General features: G+C 38.8%; 1 protein-coding gene across 4 annotated transcripts; it reads left to right on the top strand.

Moving 5' to 3' along the window:
* The first annotated feature begins 258 nt into the window (after nt 1-258).
* On the top strand, nt 259-21,389 carry ylpm1 (YLP motif containing 1). Of its 4 annotated transcripts, XM_055149227.1 has the most exons (23): nt 259-1,103; nt 1,285-1,482; nt 4,651-4,689; nt 5,294-5,482; nt 5,728-6,098; nt 6,189-8,846; nt 8,924-9,053; nt 9,133-9,259; nt 9,343-9,432; nt 9,541-9,697; nt 9,774-9,797; nt 9,884-10,059; nt 10,352-10,503; nt 10,595-10,657; nt 10,730-10,849; nt 10,934-11,110; nt 11,183-11,266; nt 11,344-11,427; nt 11,497-11,571; nt 19,647-19,698; nt 20,440-20,564; nt 20,656-20,832; nt 21,148-21,389. In XM_055149227.1, exons 1-22 carry the CDS (start codon nt 525-527, stop codon nt 20,800-20,802), a joined length of 5,817 nt encoding a protein of 1,938 aa, XP_055005202.1. In that variant the 5' UTR covers nt 259-524; the 3' UTR covers nt 20,803-20,832; nt 21,148-21,389. The 4 variants fall into 4 exon arrangements, with proteins under 4 accessions (XP_055005202.1, XP_055005204.1, XP_055005203.1 ...); XM_055149229.1 differs by lacking the exon at nt 4,651-4,689; XM_055149228.1 differs by lacking the exon at nt 9,774-9,797.
* The last annotated feature ends 658 nt before the right edge of the window (nt 21,390-22,047 follow it).

Below are 22,047 nucleotides of genomic sequence, written 5' to 3'. Positions count from 1 at the left end.
GCATTAATCTAAACCTATAGTTAATATCAACAGGCCATTGATGGATGTGTATGAATTATTGTGTCTTTCGATCTTATAATGCATAGGTCTTGTGCCCGTGTCATATGCCTATTTAAATACATAAATACATATAAACATATACATATAAAATATGTTATAAATTACTTTATTTTCAGTTTTGGTAAAGGATGATTAGGGAATCAAAACAAAGAGGGACAGAATCGTGACGGTACAGAGTCGTGACGTGTTTCCGTGGTGGAGGCGTGCTTACCGCAGCCTGCTAACAGCACCAGCTCCATTTGGATTCGCACCTTATTTTTTCTTATTAGCTAACTTAAAGGCATATACATTTTATTTTATATAGACACACATTGTTTTAATACGATGCCGGTTATAAAGGGGTTTGTAACCCGAGACTTAAAATGTAGGTAATTCAGGTAGGTAGGTCAACATTAGCTGTTAGCCTTGCTAACTGCCAGACACCGGTTGTGAACGAGCACAAAGGCCGCGTTGTCACTGGCATAATGTATCCTTCGTGGGGGAATTTCGGTGGATCACAACAGACCCAAAATTATGGAACTGGTATCAACACTGGGAATGCCGCTGGGTTTGGAGGCTCAGGCGGTGCCTCCATCTTCACCAGCCTCCAGGAGCAGCACCTCCAGCAAATGCAGCAGCTGCAGATGCTCCATCAGAAACAGCTTCAGTCAGTGCTGCACCACGGAGCACCCAGCGCTGCCTCCGCCTACAACCCTGCGCCCTCAGTCGGATATTCAGGCTCTTCGTGGAAACCCCTTAACACTGACATTCAAGACAGTGCCACTGGGCCTTCGGCCTACTATACTCAGAGTAACTCAGCCAATCTGACGATGAGAGGGCCCCCTGTCCAGCCACAAGACATCCAGCCTCCGCCGCCGTCTCAGCCGCACCCAACCGAGTCTCAACCCGCTCCTCCACCTCCAGAACCCCCTTCTGTGAAAATTAAAGCTCCTGACCACAATGCAACCAAGCCCGCCCCCCCTGCACCCAAGCCCACCCCCCCTGCACCCAAGCCCGCTCCCCCTGCACCCAAACTCGCGAGCGATAAAGCTACATCTCTACAGGTATAATAATGTCTTGGGCACATCCCACCTGTTATTTAACTCTTTACCTTTTAATGAGGCGCCTGCCTGGGCATGTTATGTATTCAGATTGGTTCATATATGTACATATGTCATATCATATACGTTAATAATACCAATAACATTATAATAATTGTTTAACACAATTTTACATGACCCACAGGATCAGCAACAACAGTGGTACAAACAACATCTTCAGAACCTGAAGATGAAGCAAGACAGAGCCAAACAAAACCAGAAGGATGGTGGTAATACTACAGTGCCACCGCCACCTCCAACCTCGGAGCCCCCCAAAGGAGCACCTCCCCCTCCTCCCCCTAAAGAGGAACCACCGGCCCCACCACCTCCACCACCTTCAGAGGTAGGCAACATTTAAACTTCACTGCAAAAATCATCCAGTCTTTTATTGTTTTGTCATGATGTGATTTGTGCACACAGTTTATTTATGTAGTATTTGCAATTACTTTCTTGAAATCACATTTTCAACTGCTAATTTCAAAAATGAATGAATGAATACAGCTGTAACAATTATTTATTTATTCATAAAATTATTTCTATCATATCAACATCAAGTAAAAGTCTGTACTGAATTCAGTTTGATTTCCAGAGTTTTCTCCTACTAGGGCTGTCTGAGTGCTTTTTAAGAATTTGTGTTTTTTTATTTTCCTTTTTAAGAGCTGTTGAATGCTGTTTAGATCAGTCATTACTGTTGTCCTGACACATGTATGCCTTGTGCATGGCGATAATATGGATAAATTTAAATCAATGCAATAAAAAAAAAGTAATGCTTTAGACTCCAAAGCCATGCAATTGTTTCTTGTAATAATTCTATAATAATAATTCTGTAATAATTCCTCGTTTTGGCAGAAGAGTCTCAGCAATGGAGGACTTGTTTCCATTCTACATTAATTGACATTATTTGTTGCCATTTTAAACACAAAACTGTAGAGACTGCCTCTGCTTTTACTGAGAGAGTTGGCTCTAGACTACAATTAGTGTCATGAAGTCTCAAAATACTGTCAGCTGCTGGGGATTTTTATGGATTACAAGGAATGTAAATTGTATTTTAAGATTTTCTACCTAACAAAGCCTTACTGCACTAAACTGTAAAGTTCACAAACCTCAACAGATTATAAAACTATGGATTTACAAACAAACTCAATCCAAGTGTGGTATTTGGATGCATCTAAAGATACATAAACTTTGAACCCTCCTCCAGCAAACACGTCACAGCGCTGTTTTTATTATTAACTAATTAAGAATAATCCTGAACAGTTTTTATTGGAATGTGAATATAATGAATACGAAAATGTGGAACAATACCTTGGAAAATAATCAAAATCCTTAAAGAGTAGTATTTTACTATGGGGCATTAACTGCTAACACATAACATATTGAGGTCACTATGTTACTATTTGTTGTTTTGAAAATGGTATTTTTGTTGTTGTTGTTGTTGTTGCTGTTTGTGGCACTCCCGTCCTGTTGCTCCTGCGTCAGTCCTCCTTTAGAGCAACAATACAATACGGTCAACATACATCCTGCTAATTAAACTACTGCACCTGCTTGTTTCTATGGATATGTCATTGCTCTGCCTGAAATTTTCTGCAGTATAATATTAAACAGCTCTACCTTACATTTATTCAATTACATGTGGTTTTATAACTCAAAAATACAAAAAAAACAAAAAACAAAACAGACATTCTGACTGTGAATGGGGTTGCCTTTCCACAAATCTGACCTATAACTTGGTTTGGTCTCCATGAAGATAGAAAGGTTTTATACCATATTGTGAAACATTTCAGACAAAGCAATGAAATTTCCACAGAGAAGAGTATTTGATGGACTCTCCACCAGAAAAGTTACACAGTCACATTCATTTAAGACATCAAATACATACATACAGTGTAAACTCTTGCACCTTGGACCAGTACCTTGATTAGTAATAGCTTCTTGAAGGCAGCCGAAGCATCTTGATTTCAAGAACATTCTCCAAATGACTACATTTGAAACATTATGCTTGTCAGTGTTGCATCTCTATCTTGTTGCTGATAAAAGACTGACTGTAACTGTGTCACATACAAGAGGGACTGAGCAAGTCTGGGCTGAGTTTCTTGAAAGTCCAGCCCTTAATACTGTATGCTGTATAGACTTATTTTCAACAAATCAATATATCACAGTGCTTTGATTCAGGTAGATTAATTCTTTTAAAACATTTAAAGGTACACATCGGCGTTAGGTGTTTCCAAATTACATTGGCAGAGTTGGTGCAATCACGGAACATGTAATTACTGCAAAAAACAAAACAACAAACAATCAACAGATTTTCAATGTTTACTTACAATTGAGACGTATCTTTTGGTCTTAAGTGTTGTAAAATATCAATTTCAGAATATTTTAGTTGAGGATTTTGGGCTAGTCATTGTTTTTCTCAGTAAATTTATTTCAAAAGATGTTATCAACATGAATCTGAATAGTAAATCGTCAACTTCTGAATGTCTGAATACTTAGGCTGTAACGATTTCACTAAAATGTGACCTTGGTTAGGTACTCCTTCCTGTCCTGGAGTCAAGGAAATGTAGAACTTCAGGGCAACTGAAACTTTTTCTAACAAGACTATAAAATACAATTGTTCGGTCAAATAAGACCGACATTTTACTTAAGCTTAGCGTTCCAATTGCACTGCACACAAAAAACATACAGATAGAGAGAAAGAAAGTCACGTTGCTAGAATGGCTCTCAATAATTCATTAACCTGAGGCGAGGAGAAAATTCAGTTTGTTGACTGGATAAAGTTAGTTTGGTTGAAGACGTTTCGCAGCTCATCCAAGCTGCTTCTTCAGTTCTGGTCAGAATGCTGGTGAACATTTCCTTATATCTGCAGGGAGGAGCTAACTAACTGAAACTAACACACCTACTTGTTTACAGTTTGTGTTTTTTAGTTAGGCCTATTGACCTGTGCAGGGTGTGGTGTCTAATTAGCATAACAATTCATGGCCATAATGGAGCTTCCTCACCTCTGGACTTGAACTGGCTACACCTGTTGTTCTCTTGTTTTTGATTTGAACTGAAGAAGCAGCTTGGATGAGCTGCGAAACGTCTTCAGCCAAACTAACTTTTGTCCAGTCGACAAACAGAATTTTCTCCTCGCCATGGATTCTACCTGGATGACTGAGGGACCTCATTAACCTGAGGTGTATCCAATGGAAAATACAGAAAATAAGGCCCTCAGAGCTTTCAGGTCCGGTCCTTCTAAAGTATCAGTACCAGTAAATGGTTGTTTTTGCAAATTATTGAATGAATCATTTTCAGTAAGGTGCCCAGCACCTTCTTCTTGTGTTTTACATTATTACATAGTCTGTGGTTTGATGATTTGACATGTGTGAATTACTAGGGGTCTTCTTGGAAATATCTGGTGAAAATGTCATATAATGAAAATAACACCTTTTTAGAAGTATATCTGCTGGAAAAAAATAAATGTATGATTGTGATTGCCTATAAACATATATATATTATTTGCATGAATTTTCAGAGTGAAAATGTCAAAAAAACACCTACACTTACAGACAAAGTAAGTCCCACCAACCCTGTCCCATCTTCACAACTCATCTCATATGTGATATTTGTTTTTCCATATTTGCTTCACAATACAGTTTGAAGTGATTCTTAGTTTTCTGACTACACATCAATTCTTCTTAAATATTTATTTATTTAAGAAGATGGCACTAAAATATTTTTGATCAGGTTTGGCATTTGTGGATTTGTTCATATTTTTAAGAAAATTCAATAGAATGGAAAATGCAAATGATTAATAATGCTGTTTTCCTTTGTACTTTAAATGCTGTCTCTATATCACAATACCCTGATTGCAAGGTACAAGTAGGAAAATAATAGTTACATTTGAAAATATGTTTAAGGCTCTAATGAACATATAGTAAGTGGCACTTCATCTTGTCCGAAGCACCTTCGTCACTCCAAACTATAGAATTTATAAATCTTCATAAACTTCATGTTCTATTCCAGTTCCAGTTTTTTCAGTTCGATTTTGTTTGAAAAATGTCCCTTTTAAAACAAATTTGTCAATTGTAGTTCATAATATCTGTAATGTCGTTAGTCTCTGTAACACAGTTATGTACAAGATGCTCAGTTTATCTTTGCCTTGTTTCCATTCAAAGCCTGAAACTCCTCAGGATCCAGAGGAGACCGCGCGCCTCCAGCAGCTCCAGGCTGCTGCAGCTCAGTGGCAGCACGTGCAACAGCAGAGGGCTGGTTTACAATACCAGGCTCTCATGCAACAACATGAGAATCTTCAGAAGGTCCTTGAACAATATCAACAACTCATTCAACAACCTCCAAACCTCCAGGTTTGCATTATTGTCTTTTTTACCTAATGAAGAGAACGCACTATGCATTATAAAGGCTAATGTGGGAATGTGTTCTTTATGGCTCTACTTAGTAAGCTCACAAAGGTTGTTCCGTTACTTATATTACCACTTGTTTAAATATAATGCAGATGTGAATTGCAGACCATTTTAATATAAAATGTACTTCATAAAACAATGGTGTTTTTCATAAACAAATAATAATTTTTGTATTTTTATTTTACTAGACTATGTCGGCTGAAATGCAGTTGAGACATTATAAAACACAGCAGCAGAATTTTGTTCCAATGTATCAAGAGTGGGATCGAACCTTCATATTGTGGTATGAACAGTTCCAAAGCTATCCCCACAAAGACCAGCTTCAGGACTATGAAAGCCAATGGAAGCAATGGCAGCAGCAGATGAATGCCACAAACGCTCACATTCAGGAACGTGTAGCCACCCTAACTGCAATGGTTCCCTATGCTTCAGCTCAGTACAATAGTGGGACTGTCAGGCAGTATAACCCTGAGCCTGAACATGATCAGTCAAATCAGCAGTCGGTGAACCAAAATGCCACTGATTATCCTTCCACTTTTAAAAGTGCTGGAGGTTCAAGGTGAGTCTTGATTATTTACCTTACTGTCTTTTAAAAATCTTCCAACCCATGATAATTTAGAACCACCACACCGCAATTTTTGTTTTCTAGATTTGACCAAGCACAACAGGGATTTGAAGAAGCCTATGATGCTCCAGAGCAAAGTTTTGATGGTCCTTCCCGATTTGATGCTCCCCCAAGATTTGGCAGTCCAGCTTTTGATGGTACTCCAAGATTTGGTGGTCCACGGCAACGCTTTGATGGTCCTCAACAACGGTTTGACGGACCACAGCAACGTTTTGATGGGCCTCGACAACGTTTTGATGGGCCTCAGCAACGTTTCGATGGTCCTCGACAACGTTTTGATGGTCCACGGCAACGTTTCGATGGTCCTCGGCAACGATTTGATGGGCCTCAGAGATTTGATGGGCCACAGAGATTTGATGGGCCTCAGAGATTTGATGGGCCTCAGAGATTTGATGGGCCACAGCGCTTTGATGGGCCACAGCGCTTTGATGGACCTCAAAGGTTGGACCAGCTACGGCAGCGATTTGATGGTCCTCAAAGATTTGAGGCTCCAAGGCAACGATTTGATGGCCCATCAAGATTTGACCAGCCACCACGAGGCCCCCAACCTCAAATTAGTCCACAACAAAGACCACCTGCTCCTACACCTCGTCTACCCATACCACAGCAAGAAAAACAACTGGGTCCTCAAACAAAGCCTGGACCTGCTAGTAAACCACCCGTTGAGGAACCAAAGACTGATGACAAGGATAGTGCATCAAAATCAGATAATGACTTGACAGATGACAGCATGATTGGAAATGCAGGCTTTTTTGTTCAAAAAGATCCAATACCACAGACACAGAAAAAAGATGATATGTCCGCAGATGAAAAACCCAAACCTTCTGATGACAATTCTCCTGTATTAGAACATTCAGATGTGGCACCTAAATCTGTGGCACAAAATGCTCATAAAGATGAATTGCAGTCAAATCAATCAACCATATCGCAACAAGATTCCAAATTACCCAAGCCAGCCACACCAAAAGCAGATTCTTCAATGCCTTCAGTTGGAAGAGGTCATGGACAGCCCCAGGTACCCATTCGGGGTCGAGGCCGTGGGCAAATGGAGGATAGAACGTTAAGAGGACCAAACAGTTCATCATTTGAAAGGGACATGGATGATCAGCCTTATGATTATGGACAATCTGATGCAGAATTGGCCTTGCCTGAGGAGCCACAGGACTATCACTGGCAAGATCCTTCACACGTGGAGTTTCATGATAGTTCAGAACCAAGCAATGAAGAGTTGTGGATACGCGATGAGCAATACTACCCACCAGAAGAAGAATATTATGAAGACCCAGCGGATCATTATATGGGAAGAGGTGGGCACCCAAAAATGAGGGGAAGACCACCAATGCCAATGGGGAGAGGGGGGCCTCCCATGGGGATGGCTGGTCCTCCGATGGGCAGAGGACATCCGCCTTTCATGAGAGTAGGGCCCCCTATGGGTAGGGGAGGCCCTCCTGTGGGCAGGGGAGGTAGAGGGGGTCTACCAATGGGTAGAGGAGGTCCACCCATGGGTAGAGGAGGACCACCCATGGGTAGGGGGGGTCCACCCATGCCCAGGGGAGGTCCAGCGATGGTTCGGGCAGGCCCACCACGTGGTCGAGGGGGTCCACCTTTGAGTAGAGGAGGGAAACCAATAGGTAGAGGTGGCCAACAAGCTGGAACAGCCCACACAGAAAGCATTTGGGAGGATTCCGAGTTTGCAGAGTATTCACCAGAAGAAGACCAATACTGGGATGAATGGGGACCTCCTATGGGTTCGAGAGGTATGAGACCGCCATTTCCACCTGGGCGAGGTCGCCCACCTCGGGGACATCCACCCTTTACACAAGGCAGACCACCTCATCCAGCTCATAGACCAGTGGCTCCAGAGCATTATGACAGTGAATTCAGCTCCATGTATAATGACCCTCATGGACGTCCAATGCATCCTGAAGCAGGAAGAGGGAGGGCTCCACCACCACCCCCTCACGAAATTGGTCATCATCAGGAGGAGTGGTATGATGAAGAGGCAGAAAGGCAAATGGCATATGGCCATGGCCCTCCTCCCACTTCACATGAGATTATGGATAGAGATGAAATGAGGCGGCCTGTCGATCGTGAAATGGGTAGAGGCACATATCCTCCAGACAAAGAATATGAACAAGATTTAAAAGAGGGGTTTGTTGCAGATTATGGGCATGGAGAGAAACCATATCGCAGAGCATCTGATTATCCTCGAGATGTGTATGAATCACAGTGGGAAAGAGATGCCCCTCTGCCTGAGAGGAGATATCCATCTCGTTTGCTACCACCAGAGTTGTACAGGGATGACCCCTGGGCTGAAGAGAGAGATAGAGCTTACCCATATTCTCATGATGAGCGAGACCGGCCAAGAGGAGAACTTCGAATAAGGGAATATGGGGAAGAACCTCGTTATCGACAGGACGATCCCTCTTATTCTATTGCACGCACTCGACTATCCCCTCTTCCAGAAAGACATTATCCAGACTATGAACCTAGACCTGCTTATCAGGAAAACAGAGATTTGCCTTTAGAAAGACCAGCACCTGTTCTTGAGGCAGTTTCAAACTTACCAGAAAGCTCACTTGAACCGCCAACACAAGGAACTAGTGCTGGAGGTCTGCTGGCTCTTTCTCAAAGGCAACATGAGATCATCTTAAAAGCAGCTCAAGAACTTAAAATGATTAGGTAACTATATTAGTCTGTTCATTTCTTATCCTACTTTTAGCTAAGCTTTTGAATTTGCATGCCATTTTTTTCTCCAGGGAGTTGCAAGAAATAAAGCCGTCTAGTGTGGAACCCCAAACTGCTCCTATTGCTCCTGAGAGTTTACCTGAGCTTCCTGCTGGTCTTCTTGGTCTGGAGATTCCACCAGATATTAAAAATGTGTTAAAGGTATTTTTAAAGTTTGTGTAAGAAGGTAATTTACTAAAATGGTCCAACTAAACTGATACATTTTTTCACTCTCTCTCAGGGTATAGCTTCACAAACTACAACTAAAGAATCTCTGTCTGGAGATGGCATGCCTGCTACCACTGATTACCAACTATCGCTTCAAGCTCCAGTTCTCCCAAAGACTGTGGACTATGCACATGGACATGGTAAGATTAATGACACATAATGACTTACTGGAACCACTGTCTTTGTAATGTGAATATGTTGTTTCTTGGTTTGATACTTTTAGAACCTGGGGCTACTGTTGAGAAAATATCTTATGGTGAAAGGATAATTTTAAGACCAGATCCTTTGCCATCTGAAAGAGGCTATGAAAAAGGTACTTTTGACAAAATAAATACTGAATGTAGTTAGTAGTAGTAATAAATGACTTTGTTATACTACCTTTTTAATTGATTGATCATTTTCTGTGCATTTTGGATTCTAGAACCTCTTGGTTTGAGAGATCCTTACAGCAGAGACCTCTATGAAAGACGGGACACTTATTTGGACCGGCGAGAGTACAGCAGAGAGAGAGAGTACAGAGAAAAGTTACCTGAAAGAGAGAAATATGAGAGAGAGCGGTATACACCAAGAGATGACAGGTAACTTTATGCCAAATGGAAAACCCTTTTGTTTTATACTTCTGTTATATTGTTTCTTATTTGCTTTTTATTCAAGCACACAGTGTTTGACTGAAGAAAGGTATTGAATCACATTATGTAATGCACTGTAATAAATCACCTGTGTGTTGTTAGAATTTAGTATTTACTATAAAACCTTTTTTAAAGATCTGCAGTGCCACGCTCAGGATACAGGGAGAGGGAGCGAGAGAGGGATGTTCGAGATCGAGACCATAGTAGCAGTCGCGACCGTGAACATTATGGAAGATCTGACTACGACAGAGCACCTTACAAGCAATCCAGTCTGGAACGGGAGCGCTATAGCCATGGACCCTCTCCCCAGTGTATGTTCAGTTTGTTTATTGTAATACAGTTCAACCGACTATTATAGTGATACCATGGTATGTGTTAATTTCTTTTTTGACCGTCCTTAGAAAGCGTTAGTTTGACATATGTTAATTTGTGTGTCTATGCAACAGAATTATAGATAAATAAATATGAGATTATAAAATGCATAAAAAATGTCTATAAATATATGTACACTTAAGAGAGTAAGGAAATACAGAGTGAAAAGTCTAACAGTCAGTATTCACTTGTAAAATGTACAGTATTTTAGTATTTTATTGACTTTTCTAGTGGAACGAAGAAGCTATGAAGATCGAGTCCCTCCCCCTGCTCCATTGTTGCCATCTCCAGCACAGCCTTCAACTCGACTTGAAAAGAAACCAGAATTAAAGAACATTGATGATATTCTTAAAATGCCTGGGAGATTGTCTCGACCCGACAGGGTAATACTAAGTGGCTACGAATATGTATTATTGTATTGATCTGTATATAAACAGTATTCTTTTGTTTATCATTTTGCTCTGTCTTTGATAGATTGTCATCATAATGAGAGGTCTCCCGGGTAGTGGAAAAAGTCATGTTGCAAAGCTCATTAGAGTAAGTCAAACATTTAATGTTTAAATGTGTAAACATTCATGCTTTTTAGTAATTTATTTCTTCTGTGTTAAGGACAAAGAAGTCCATTGTGGAGGTGCACCACCACGGGTTATTGTTTTGGATGATTATTTCATGACGGAAGTTGAAAAAGTTGAAAAAGATCCTGATACTGGGAGGAGAGTTAAAACTAAGGCAAGTTCTGCAAATTGTTTCAATGAGAGGCTGCTTTGACACTTGAACAAACAATATTTATTGTGAGATTGTTTTCATCTTTAGGTTCTGGAATATGAGTATGAGCCAGAGATGGAAGAAATTTATCGGAGTAGCATGCTTAAAACCTTCAAGAAAACCTTAGACGATGGATTTTTTCCTTTCATAATATTAGACACAATTAATGACCGAGTGAAGCACTTTGACCAGTTCTGGAGTGCAGCAAAGACTAAAGGGTTTGAGGTGTGACTTGTGTTTTTATTCTTGTTTTTTCAGTTTTTGTCTTTTTTGCCAATTTGAGTCTTTGTTTTAAAGGTATATCTTGCTGAAATCACTGCTGATGTTCAGACATGTGCAAAGAGAAATGTCCATGGACGCAAACTGAAGGATATAACCAAGGTAAGTTTGAGGAGTTCCCAGTATTTAAAAAATATATTTTTTCATGACCTCTTAAAAAAATCTTTTCTGTTTTACAGATGGCCAGCAACTGGGAGCCATCTCCAGGTCATATGGTGTGTTTAGATATTCGTTCCATTCTGCAGGATGCTGCTATAGAGGAGGCAAGTTTTGCAAGATCTTAAGACCTTTTAGAATTTTTGTATTTGTACTGATTATGTCATTTGTTACAGGTGGAGATGGAAGATTTTAATCCTGATGATGAAGTTAAGCAACCCAAAAAGGAAGAGGAAGAGGAGAGTGATCAGGTAGGACCTGCATCCTCTATTTAATTACTGCTGTTTATTACACTGCTGTTGTAATTATAGAAAAAGAAAAAAGAAAATTTAGGCAAAAGTGTATAAAAGAAGGCATCTGAAATAATACACCTGACATGCCAATCAGATAATCCACTGTGGTGCCCTCAGGATTATGTAAATATGATGAAATATGAACTTGGCTTTTATAATCAAATTGATTGAAGGATTTTGGTCAGCTATAAATTAGCTATTTCCTTAGGCTATTTATATTATACAAGGCAAAAAATACAACCTCTTGTCTGCATTTTTAGTGAAAATTCTTTTGATCATATCAGATCATACAGTTATTACAGTATGAACAGTACATAAAGATTATGAAATACATTGAATGTTCCACAATGTGTTTTCTTGATAGAAAGCTAGCTAACCCACCCAGTTGACACATGGAACGTAGAGAGTGTAAAATTCTGATAGTTAGAGCTAAAACATCTAGTTGGAGATAGTCATAATCATTTTTTGTTTACATTTTTTTTTTTTTTTTTTTATACAACTACAACATTTCTTACCCTACAACAATTAAAACAGAATTATTATATTTGAATATTTGAAAAAGGACCATGTAGATTTATCAATAAAACATTTATTTACTATAGACCATAACTCAGGTTTTCAGTTTCAAACAGAGTTAATCTAAATATTCAATATTCATCATGGTATAACTCAGTATGCTCCAATCTGTTGCACCAAGTCCTCTTATGATTACATTCAGAAATTCCTCGTGCGAGACAGGACTGCGTCCTTCAAGGGCCAATGACACTCACCGGATCAAAGACTTTTATTACTGACAGCGCCATACCTTCCGCCGGCTTCCTTCGAGCAACCAGTGGATTGGTGTGCACTGACCTTAACTAACTCTGTGAACCTAACCTGGTTCAGAGCAGGTTTTATTCCTCTAACCCTGAGTTTAATCAGAGTCTGGTCCTGCAGAGGGAGCAGTCTGATTGTACATTTCATGTCCTCATTTACAGAAGTATGATGATTAATGATGAGGATTTTTTACAGTCAGCTCAGTTTCCTCTTTCATACATTTTATTTCATTTCATAATTACTCCGTGCTCCCAATATCTTTCTGACTTAATTAGCTATTTGCTTGACAGAAAACTGTTTTAATAAGTGAAGGTAATAATTTTATCAGTTTGATTTTAATGTCAAGTTAAATTCTGTTTTATGCTTACTATATTTGAAGTACAAATACAAATAGTAAGTGCTACCACAAATTATGGTGTGTGAAATTACAAAAGTTTTTAAATATTTAATGAGCTAAAGTACAAGTATGGTAACAATATAATGTGTGTTTAGGCATCATACTAACTATAAATTTAATTTATGTCACATCCCATATAATGTCAAACCTGAATATAACTTGACTAGAAGCACATGACCTCCTTCGTTTCTCTAAATGAAGGAGGTCATTCACACAATGTCTGTGTTTATGTTCATGTAACAAACATACATGAACATTTACAAAGACAGTGGCTCCCTCTTTTCTGCATCACTTGAGGAAAAACAAAAACACAACACTACCCACGCCAGTCCATCTTTCCCACAATCAGGGAATAATTTAGCTCCATAAAATCTTCTTTATAAAAGAAAAATAGATATTTATATAACTCCACTCATTTATATAACTATCAGACTCAGTGATCAAACTGTACTCCAAACCTACTGTGAGCTTTGAATTAGTTGAACCTGTTTTGTAAAATAGGGCCCCTGTCATGGGTAAAGGCTATGCCTGATATTATCTACAATGGCCACACAACTGTGTCATATTTTTGGAATTTCTTATTGCAATATTTCAGATTATTTCATATCTGTGTTTTTTTTTTTTGTCTTTTAACTTATTTGGAAACATTTTTGGAGGTAACCACAGGCATTTGGATAACCCATTGTGGAGATCCTTATTCCACATTTGAGATCACTGTTATTTAGACATAATATCCTAAAGCCTAAAATACACATGTTCACCTGACTGTACTTATTTACGTGAATACAGATCTGGTAATCTTCCACTGGAAATTTAGTGGTTGTATTTGGTTTGCAGACTCTGGTATGGAGAAATAGGCTGCAATACATATGTCAGCCACTGGAGGGCATCATAGCCTTTTGCCTTATGTTAAAATAGATAGGTGTAACACGTGTAAATTTTAGAGAAATGTTCTGAGATATCTGAACAGTTTGCCCATGTAGGCTTAACTGTGCAAGATGAGAATAAAAATAAAAAAAAGCACCTGGCGTTATTGTGAATTAATACAGTTTAAAACCATAAATTCTGAGGTACAAACTGCACTCTTGACAATATAAAACTTTATGCAAATTTTCTCTGATCTACAGTGTCTTGAATATTGCATCAAAAGCACAGTTTTTACATTTTGAGTATTTTGGAAAATATAAAATTATCCATAATGGAAAATTATGTTACTGAACTGCTTATTTATTTATTTTTGCACTTTGCTTGGACACGCTACTACAGTATTTCATATAACAAAATGTTTAACCAAAATTTTTCAAAAACAAACTGAGTTAGACACAAACCAACATGTTTAAGTCAAGCATATACATTTAATGTAAATGCATGTACGTGATCTGTTAGGGCTGGTCGATATGGATCAAAAAATATATCTCGATATATTTTGCTATATCTCGATATACGATATATATCTCGATATCTGTACAGGAAAAAATAACCCCCTAAAACTGCCAAATTCGACAAGGTCCTTTTTTTTTTATTATTAAAGTGTAAGAGGTAGGCAGTTCATATAGGAAGATTACAAAAAAAAAACTAATTACATAAATAATAATTTAACTGTAAAATGAAAGAAATAATACATATTTCCTTCTTTTCATTCATAAATAAAACAACTCAACACAAGCTCATCTTTGCATTAACTCTGTTATCCAGACCATAACCATAACCACGAGCTCCTTTAGCAGAGGAAGCTCAGGATGTTGGTTATTTTAACAGATCCATGTTCCTATCCAGTTGTAAAGAGCTATGAGGTTTCCCACAATCCACTGCAGATCAAACCCAACGTTTCCAAACACTATTGTACAAGTGACATTGCAGCAGATTATGAATTAAAATCTTCTGCATAAATAAACTTTACATGACTAAACTTTACAACATATAAAGCATAACGACTCTAGAGCCACATCAGCCCGTTTGAGATTATAATGTTTTTTTGTTTTGTTTTTTTGCAGTTTTGCGCAGACTTATTTACGTTTTACAGAAACAAAACTTAAAAAGCGCATGGCTAATTTGCATAAACAGCGCACTCCACGTGCCGCTCATGCGGTTCAACTTCTTTTGGACTGAAGGACATGACTCAGTGGAATATGAGATGTGCTGCCGATGGTCTTGTCTGTAAATGGTAGAAAAGTTTAGTGGCGCTAGAAGCTTTTCGCTGGCACCAACTTTCGGCATTCACGGCGATAGCGAGGAGTGAATGAGACACGAGCGAACAAAATCAGGGAAGCGGGGGCGCGCGGCGGCACGCACAGAGACAAACAACCAAAGAGGCGAAATCAGAATTGAATATAAGCATTATATCGATATATACGATATCTCAGAATTCATATCGAGTTTAAAAACTATCTCGATATATTTAAAATATCGAGATATCGCCCACCCCTATGATCTGTTTTAAAGAGATTATTAGGGAGCAAGATTTAAAGAAACCATAATATATGGCAAAGGAGAAATTCAATTTGTCAACTGGACAAAGTTTATTTGGTCGAATACCTTTCGCAGCTCATCTAAGCCACTTCTTCAGTTCTGGTCAGAATGCTGGTCCAAACATCAAATTCACTTGTGAAGATGCCATGAAGAACACATTGGCTTTCTTTGACTGTGCAGTAATGATAGAAGACCAGCGACTCCAGGTGGAGGTCTTCAGGCAGCCCACACACACGGACCAGTACCTGCTTTTTGATTCACCACCCACTGCAACACAAATGGAGTTATTTGGACACTACAGTGCAGGGCTCAGGTGGTGTCTACAAGCACAAAGGGAAAGGAGAAAGAAGAACAGCATGTGCAGAAAGTCCTCTCTGTTTGTGGATATCCAAAATGGGCTTTCATTAAAATAAAGAGAGCTAAAATCAAGACAATAGAGAATAAGAACCCAGAAGAAAGGGCGTGACTATTCCATACATAGCTGGTGTTTCTGAAAACGACAGTGGATTTTAAGACACAAAATTCCAGTCTGTTTCAAACCTACAAACACTTTAAGACACCCAGAGGACAAAACACCGAGCCACAAACAAAGCAATGTGGTCTACTCCAGTCAGTGTAGTGAAGACTGCAGTGAGCGCTACATTGGAGAAACAAAACTTCACAAGAGGACCAACATAGACGAGAGAGCAGCAGTGGTCCTCAGTCTCCGTAAATTTCCAACTAAAAGCCATCGCCCACTCCTTTGAGGACAGTGAGGTACAGATCTTATCAAGAGAAAATAATTGGTTTGAGAGGGAAGTTAAAGAAGCTATTTTTGTTAAGAAAGAGAATCTTTCTCTAAACAAAAATGGAGAACTCGGACATCATCTGTCTTCTATTTACAACTCCATCCTCAAACCTAAATCATGCTAATATGATGCCACACTGCATTTCAATAGGCCTAACTAACTAACAGAAACTGTGAACAAATAGATGTGTTAGTTTCATTGTAATTACCTCCTCCCTGCAGACAGATATAAGGAAGTACCCACCAGCATTCTGACCAGAACTGAAGAAGCAGCTTGGATGAGCTGCGAAATGTATTCAACCAGATAAACTTTGTTTTGAATTTGAATTTCCCCTTTGCCTTTCTACCTGGATGACTGAGGGATTTTTCACAAACCATAATGTACATGTTTAGGAGTTAGTAACTCAAACATAGTGGTAGACAGATAGTGCTGGTGTTCCAAATTAAACAGCTTCTATTTATCTCTATTGTTGTCGTTTGGGGACACTATGAGGAGTGTACACTCCAGGACAGCAGCATTGCTTATGTCATTACTAGAGCCCGACCAATATATCGGTTGGTCGATATTATCGGCCGATATGGGCAACTGGGGGTATATCGGCTATCGGCCGATATGCTTGCTGATAGGGGCCGATATTTCACGTGGGCATGTGATAGTTGTTAAAAATCTTAGACTCTCTACATTATGTTCATTTAATCCAATTTACAGACAGATAAATGTCTTAATATGTGGCTCCACATCAGTATTTATCTACGGAGTCATTTGTCTGTGTGTGTCTCTGTACTGTCCCTGAACACACCACAGAGTCGCGTCACTCACGTGTGTTTGTTTACACCCGCAGCGGTGCGCAACACTGAGATTATATTCTTTTTACGGACAATCGGTTTGAGTCTAGATTAAAAGGACATTTATTAGTGCAGACTTGTGATGTGAGGAGGAGCCTGTGTGAGCGGTGAGTGTTGGAAATATGTCGACTTTGAAGCTAGTTTTGGTCATTTGTTATGGGTTAGCTGCTGTAGCTCCCGCACATAAACAGGCTGTTTTCTATTGGTCTATTGTAAAGTGACTATATTGGCCGTATATTTGTTACTGGACCTGTATTGATATGTAAATGAGCTGTGAATAGACGTGTGAATTATGACATTTGCGCATATAATTAATTACCGCGGCGCGCACGTATTTACGGCTAAAGGCTAATAGCGCTAGTTTCTTTACTAGTTATGGGTCCGTCGCGAACGAAATGACTCTTAGAACCGACTCTTTGAAGGGAACGACGGGAGCCTGATCCTTATTGGGAGCCGTGTTTTCTCTTTCTCTCACTTTTTTTCTCTTCACGCCGCGTGCAGACTCGACAGCGGCAGCGGCTGAAAACGAAACTTTGAGAAATTTGCGTGTACATAGGATAAAAAATAAAAAATAAATTTAAAAAAAATAAATAAAAAATGAGCATATTTGGCTGTAGTTTAACATAAAATAAATAAGTCCGGGTTTAGTCCTTTTTCAGTCCTGGTTTAGACCTGGTTCAGTCCTGATTCAGTCCTGCTTTAGACGTGCTTTAGACCTGCTTGCAACAAAACAATCTGAAGAGCCACTTGGGAGCCAAAAGAACCAGCAGCTTTTAGTGAGCTGATCCAAAAGAGCCAGTTCTCTAAAAAGAACTAGAATACCCATCACTAGTGTCTAGAATGTGATGCAAAAATGCCATTAAGCCAACCTACTGTCTGTAAATATGATGTAAAGAGGCAGAATAACAATAAATGTTGCCTAAATAAACCCAATTTAAAATCCACCAGAGACAAACCTAAGTTTTTTAAACAATTCAACATTTACAGTGAATTTTTACATCACTAAATATATCTGCGATTATATCGGCTATCGGCAGCTCCAACTCCCATTATATCGGTTTCATATCGGCCACAGCAAAATCCATATCGGTCGGGCTCTAGTCTTTACATAGTGATTATTAAATGCATTTACAGTTTTATTATATACTTCAATATATAATGTTATACAGTATCAGTGGAAAATCACAAAATCTGTGTTCTTCATTGAACATGCTGTGACTGTTGCATATGACCGTGGTAAGTCTGTGACAGATTACTCATCATGAGTACCACCACAAGAAGCCACTAAATCTGCACGACTGGAATTAGGATAAGTGAGTTGAGTGAACCTAGTTTTGCCTAGAATTGGAAAGCTACATTTAAAAACATTGCGCCTTAGTTCTTCGTTGCTGGATTGATTCCCAACCATCCATGGCAGAAGAATGATTGGATGTACTGATACTTTGCAGCTGATAGCATCACACCCCCAGAGAATGCTGATGACAGCTCTGTATCAGGTGTTGTTAGACTTTGAAGTGAGCTTTATTTCATTACAATTTGACCGTAAAGACTTGACTTTGCTGTAACTACAACAGCTGAACTGATTTGTCCCATTAAACAAGCCCTTCTTAAATGGAATTACAGTAACATGTTACCTAGCATTAGCCAACAGCTGTTCAGTTAATGACTCACCTTTTTTGTTGAAAATCAAACAGGACCACGATGCTCGTTTTGGCTCCTTTAATATGCTGTTTAAATACATTTTGTATTTTTCTGGCAGTGTTTGCTAATGTGTGCATTGTGTCACCATGGTAACTGGTGAACATTCCATCACAGGCATACATGTAGTACACCCTCAATGTAATGTGACTGCTGTTACGACCCAGCTCGTTTGGGGTGAGGGAAGTAACAAAAATAAAACCAAGATGTAAAATGGAATAAATTAAGTAATGTTTAATTAACAGGAATGTAAAGGTAAATTAACAAAACACAAAAAATATACAGAAAACAACCTAAACTAAGAAACAGAACAACAGAATAAACAGCGTTTTGTGCCAGAAAAGGGGTCACGCAGGCTTACACAAAAACGAGTGGTAAAACTTAGGGACACACACTAAACTAAACACAAGTTCCCCAAATTAAACCACATAAGCCCACAAACAGAATCGAGTGACCAAGGCAAAAAAGGCACAAAACAGAACTACACTAACACACAAGCACAAAACCAAAATGGCATACTGGCCACCAAGGCCAGCAGCCCCGAACAGGTGCTGGCAATCTCCTTAAATAGGGGGAGGTGGCTGCAGGTGAGTTGGGCGTCGACTTGCCCCACCAATCACGGACCAAGATTCCTGCAGCAGGAATTAGGAGAAGTTCACAAAAATCACACAGCGAATTAAACCTAAGGCCTGGGGCCGTAACACTGCAAAGTATCAATACCATAACCACTGTTAGAGGGGATTCTTAGTTGTATCTAAAATGAGAACTGATGTAATATGATTTATTGCAGCTGATGTCTTGGACAGGGACATTCTGTGAACACATCAATTCAAAGCACCTTTGTAAGATATAAATATCTCTGAACATGAAGCAAAGTTACTGTATAGTCCATAAAGTGGTTTTACTGTTTGTCTTTTGTTGTCACCATGTTCTTTATTTCAGCTATAGCTTTCCTCCCTGTTCTTCCTGTCCCAGTGACACCTGGAGATTTAACTCTACAGTCTTTTTTATGCAATATAGGGCTACCTACCGAAAAGCAAATGGGAGATGGACACATCTGAAGCAAAACTCGGTATGTCTCACCTGTTTTATGTGTTACACAAAATACTTTGTAGAATGATGATCATATTGTTCATCATGTTGTATACTTTTAATTAAGACTTAATCACAGAATGAAAATGGCAGTGTGAATAGTTAAAACTGGCAAATTCCAAAGGCGAACAACTCAGGGTGGTGGTCTTCATGCAGTGTGAAGTATCTGCTAACCCACCCTGTACTTTAGACCTCCACAAACCCAAACCATGAGACATGGTAACAGTTCAATTCTCTCAAATGTTAATGCTATTAGATGTGTTTAAAACTGTGCACTATGAATTCATCCTTAAAAATGAAATTTCATTCACAGTGCAAAAACTATATTGGGAATATTAGTTTTATCAAGTCTAACAGTTCTATTTGTGTTAATCTTATTTTTCTATTCTAAATGTATAGAATAGAGTTGAGGCTGAACTGGCTCATCTATCACTGTGCACATGTGCTACTACAACTGTTGAAATCAAGAACTGTACTATCCTGTTACATTAGTGTGTGCCATTAGTTTAATTTATCAGTTGACATTGACCTTTCATTACTGTACTAATAAAAAAAATCCACTTAGAGACAAGGATTCCTATTAGTTAAACCTTATGCACATCATAGCAAATGTCGTCATAGTTAAAAAATCTCATCCTGGGCAATAGGAAGGTGTTATATATAAATAAAGCCAACTTCAGTCTCTTTGGCATTAAATAATGATAGTATTTATTTTGAACAGACCGGTTGGATGGTCTAAGCATCAGCGGGAAGAGGAAACGTGATGGTGACCATGCTGGGTTAGAGGACTTCCTCCAGCTTCCTGACGACTATGCCACACGTCGCTCCCAACCAGGGAAGAAGAGGGTAAACATGCTTGGCAAATATGTCCTTCCAACTATCTCTATCATTTTAACTTCTTATATTTAACCTGAAAACCTTTGCCTTCGTCTCTCAGGTGCGATGGGCAGATTTGGAGGAGCAGAAGAATGCAGATCTGAAACGAGCGATTGGTTTTGTGGTTGGTCAAACGGACTGGGAGCGGATAACAGATGACAGTGGGCAGCTGGCACAAAAAGCGCTCAACCGCACAAAGTATTTCTGAAGAGGGCATCTTTTATCAACTCATCTAATGGTAAGCTCTTCATTTTTGATAAAAGCGTGAGTTATTAATTAATATTTAAAAAATAAGAGCATATTCAACATTCATCATAAATATAAAAATGTGTTTGATTTGTAAGCCTGCTGGTTAGTGTTAGTTGTTACGGTTAAAATTATGAATTGCATTTTGTCTATTCGTTTTTCATATTTATGAAATAGTTTGAATACGGTTTAATTAAATTCTCAATGTAGTTGATGTTGACTATTATTTCTGTGGTGATCTGTGATTCTGTGATCTGTGGTGTTTGTATTTGTCTGTCTCAGCTAATGACTTTCCATTTTATTTTAGTTCATGTGATGACATTGAAGCTGCCTTCTCCTGACGCTTACTGTACCCAGTGATTGTTTCTTTAGCCAGAATTAAATTTAGTTTTTTAATGTCTCTATCATATAAACTCATTATGTTCATTTCATTATTTGTATTAAGTTTTTTGCTGTTTTATATATTTCATGCCCTCAATTGTGTTTCTGTAGCAATGTCTCTTAAAAATGTATACTTGAAAAGACAATAAAGGCTACACAATTATGAAACTTGTACATTGTAATTCCACTGCCTTTTAATGCGTTATTATTTAAATGAGATGCATTAGAAACCTGTCTATCAGATCGTTACTTTACATTTTCATTGTAAACTGCAACATTGATCAAATTCCTTTGACTTTGTGTTTAAAACTGCAGAACTGATTTTTGCTGGTCCGCCTCAGTCATTTCACTGTATCACTTTTGTGAAAGTCAATATACAACATATTTTTAATGTATTTATTAAAACATCTGTAAATGCAGATTCATGAGTGGGGATGAGTGATCTGTAAAAGCTAAAATTATCTGAACACTCATCCACAAAGCTCTAAAGCAGGGGTCATCAAACTAAGGCCCGACTTTGGTCCACCGTGCCCCTTTGACTGGCTCCCCACCCCCTCTGCCCCCCACCACTTGAACCGGGTCTATGAGGTAATCGTCAAAAGTTGTCATGGCCTATTTTTTTAATGACTTTTTGACAAATAACACGTCTGCACCTTGTATTTTGTTGATTTTTTTTCCAATAAAAACAATATTTATATAGTTATATGATGTATTTACTTTTGCTGCTGAATTTGCCTTCGAATTTTCATCACCTGACAAGCTTGATATCAAACAGTGACCATCAACACACGTGCAGAGTCCTGTAGCGCAGTTAAGGACAGCAAAC

This window comes from Boleophthalmus pectinirostris, unplaced genomic scaffold (genome assembly GCF_026225935.1).
Source record: "Boleophthalmus pectinirostris isolate CB_2022bp ecotype Guang Dong unplaced genomic scaffold, ASM2622593v1 HiC_scaffold_13, whole genome shotgun sequence".
Classification (NCBI taxonomy): Eukaryota; Metazoa; Chordata; class Actinopteri; order Gobiiformes; family Gobiidae; genus Boleophthalmus; species Boleophthalmus pectinirostris.
Note: the sequence above shows the minus strand (reverse complement) of the source record. Positions and strands in the feature narration are given on the sequence as shown.

Coding starts and splice junctions, on each gene's coding strand:
- ylpm1 (XM_055149227.1), top strand. CDS start 525: ATGTATCCTTCGTGGGGGAATTTCGGTGGATCACAACAGACCCAAAAT. Junction 1,104..1,284: donor ATAAAGCTACATCTCTACAG/GTATAATAATGT, acceptor CATGACCCACAG/GATCAGCAACAACAGTGGTA. Junction 9,054..9,132: donor ATATTAAAAATGTGTTAAAG/GTATTTTTAAAG, acceptor ACTCTCTCTCAG/GGTATAGCTTCACAAACTAC.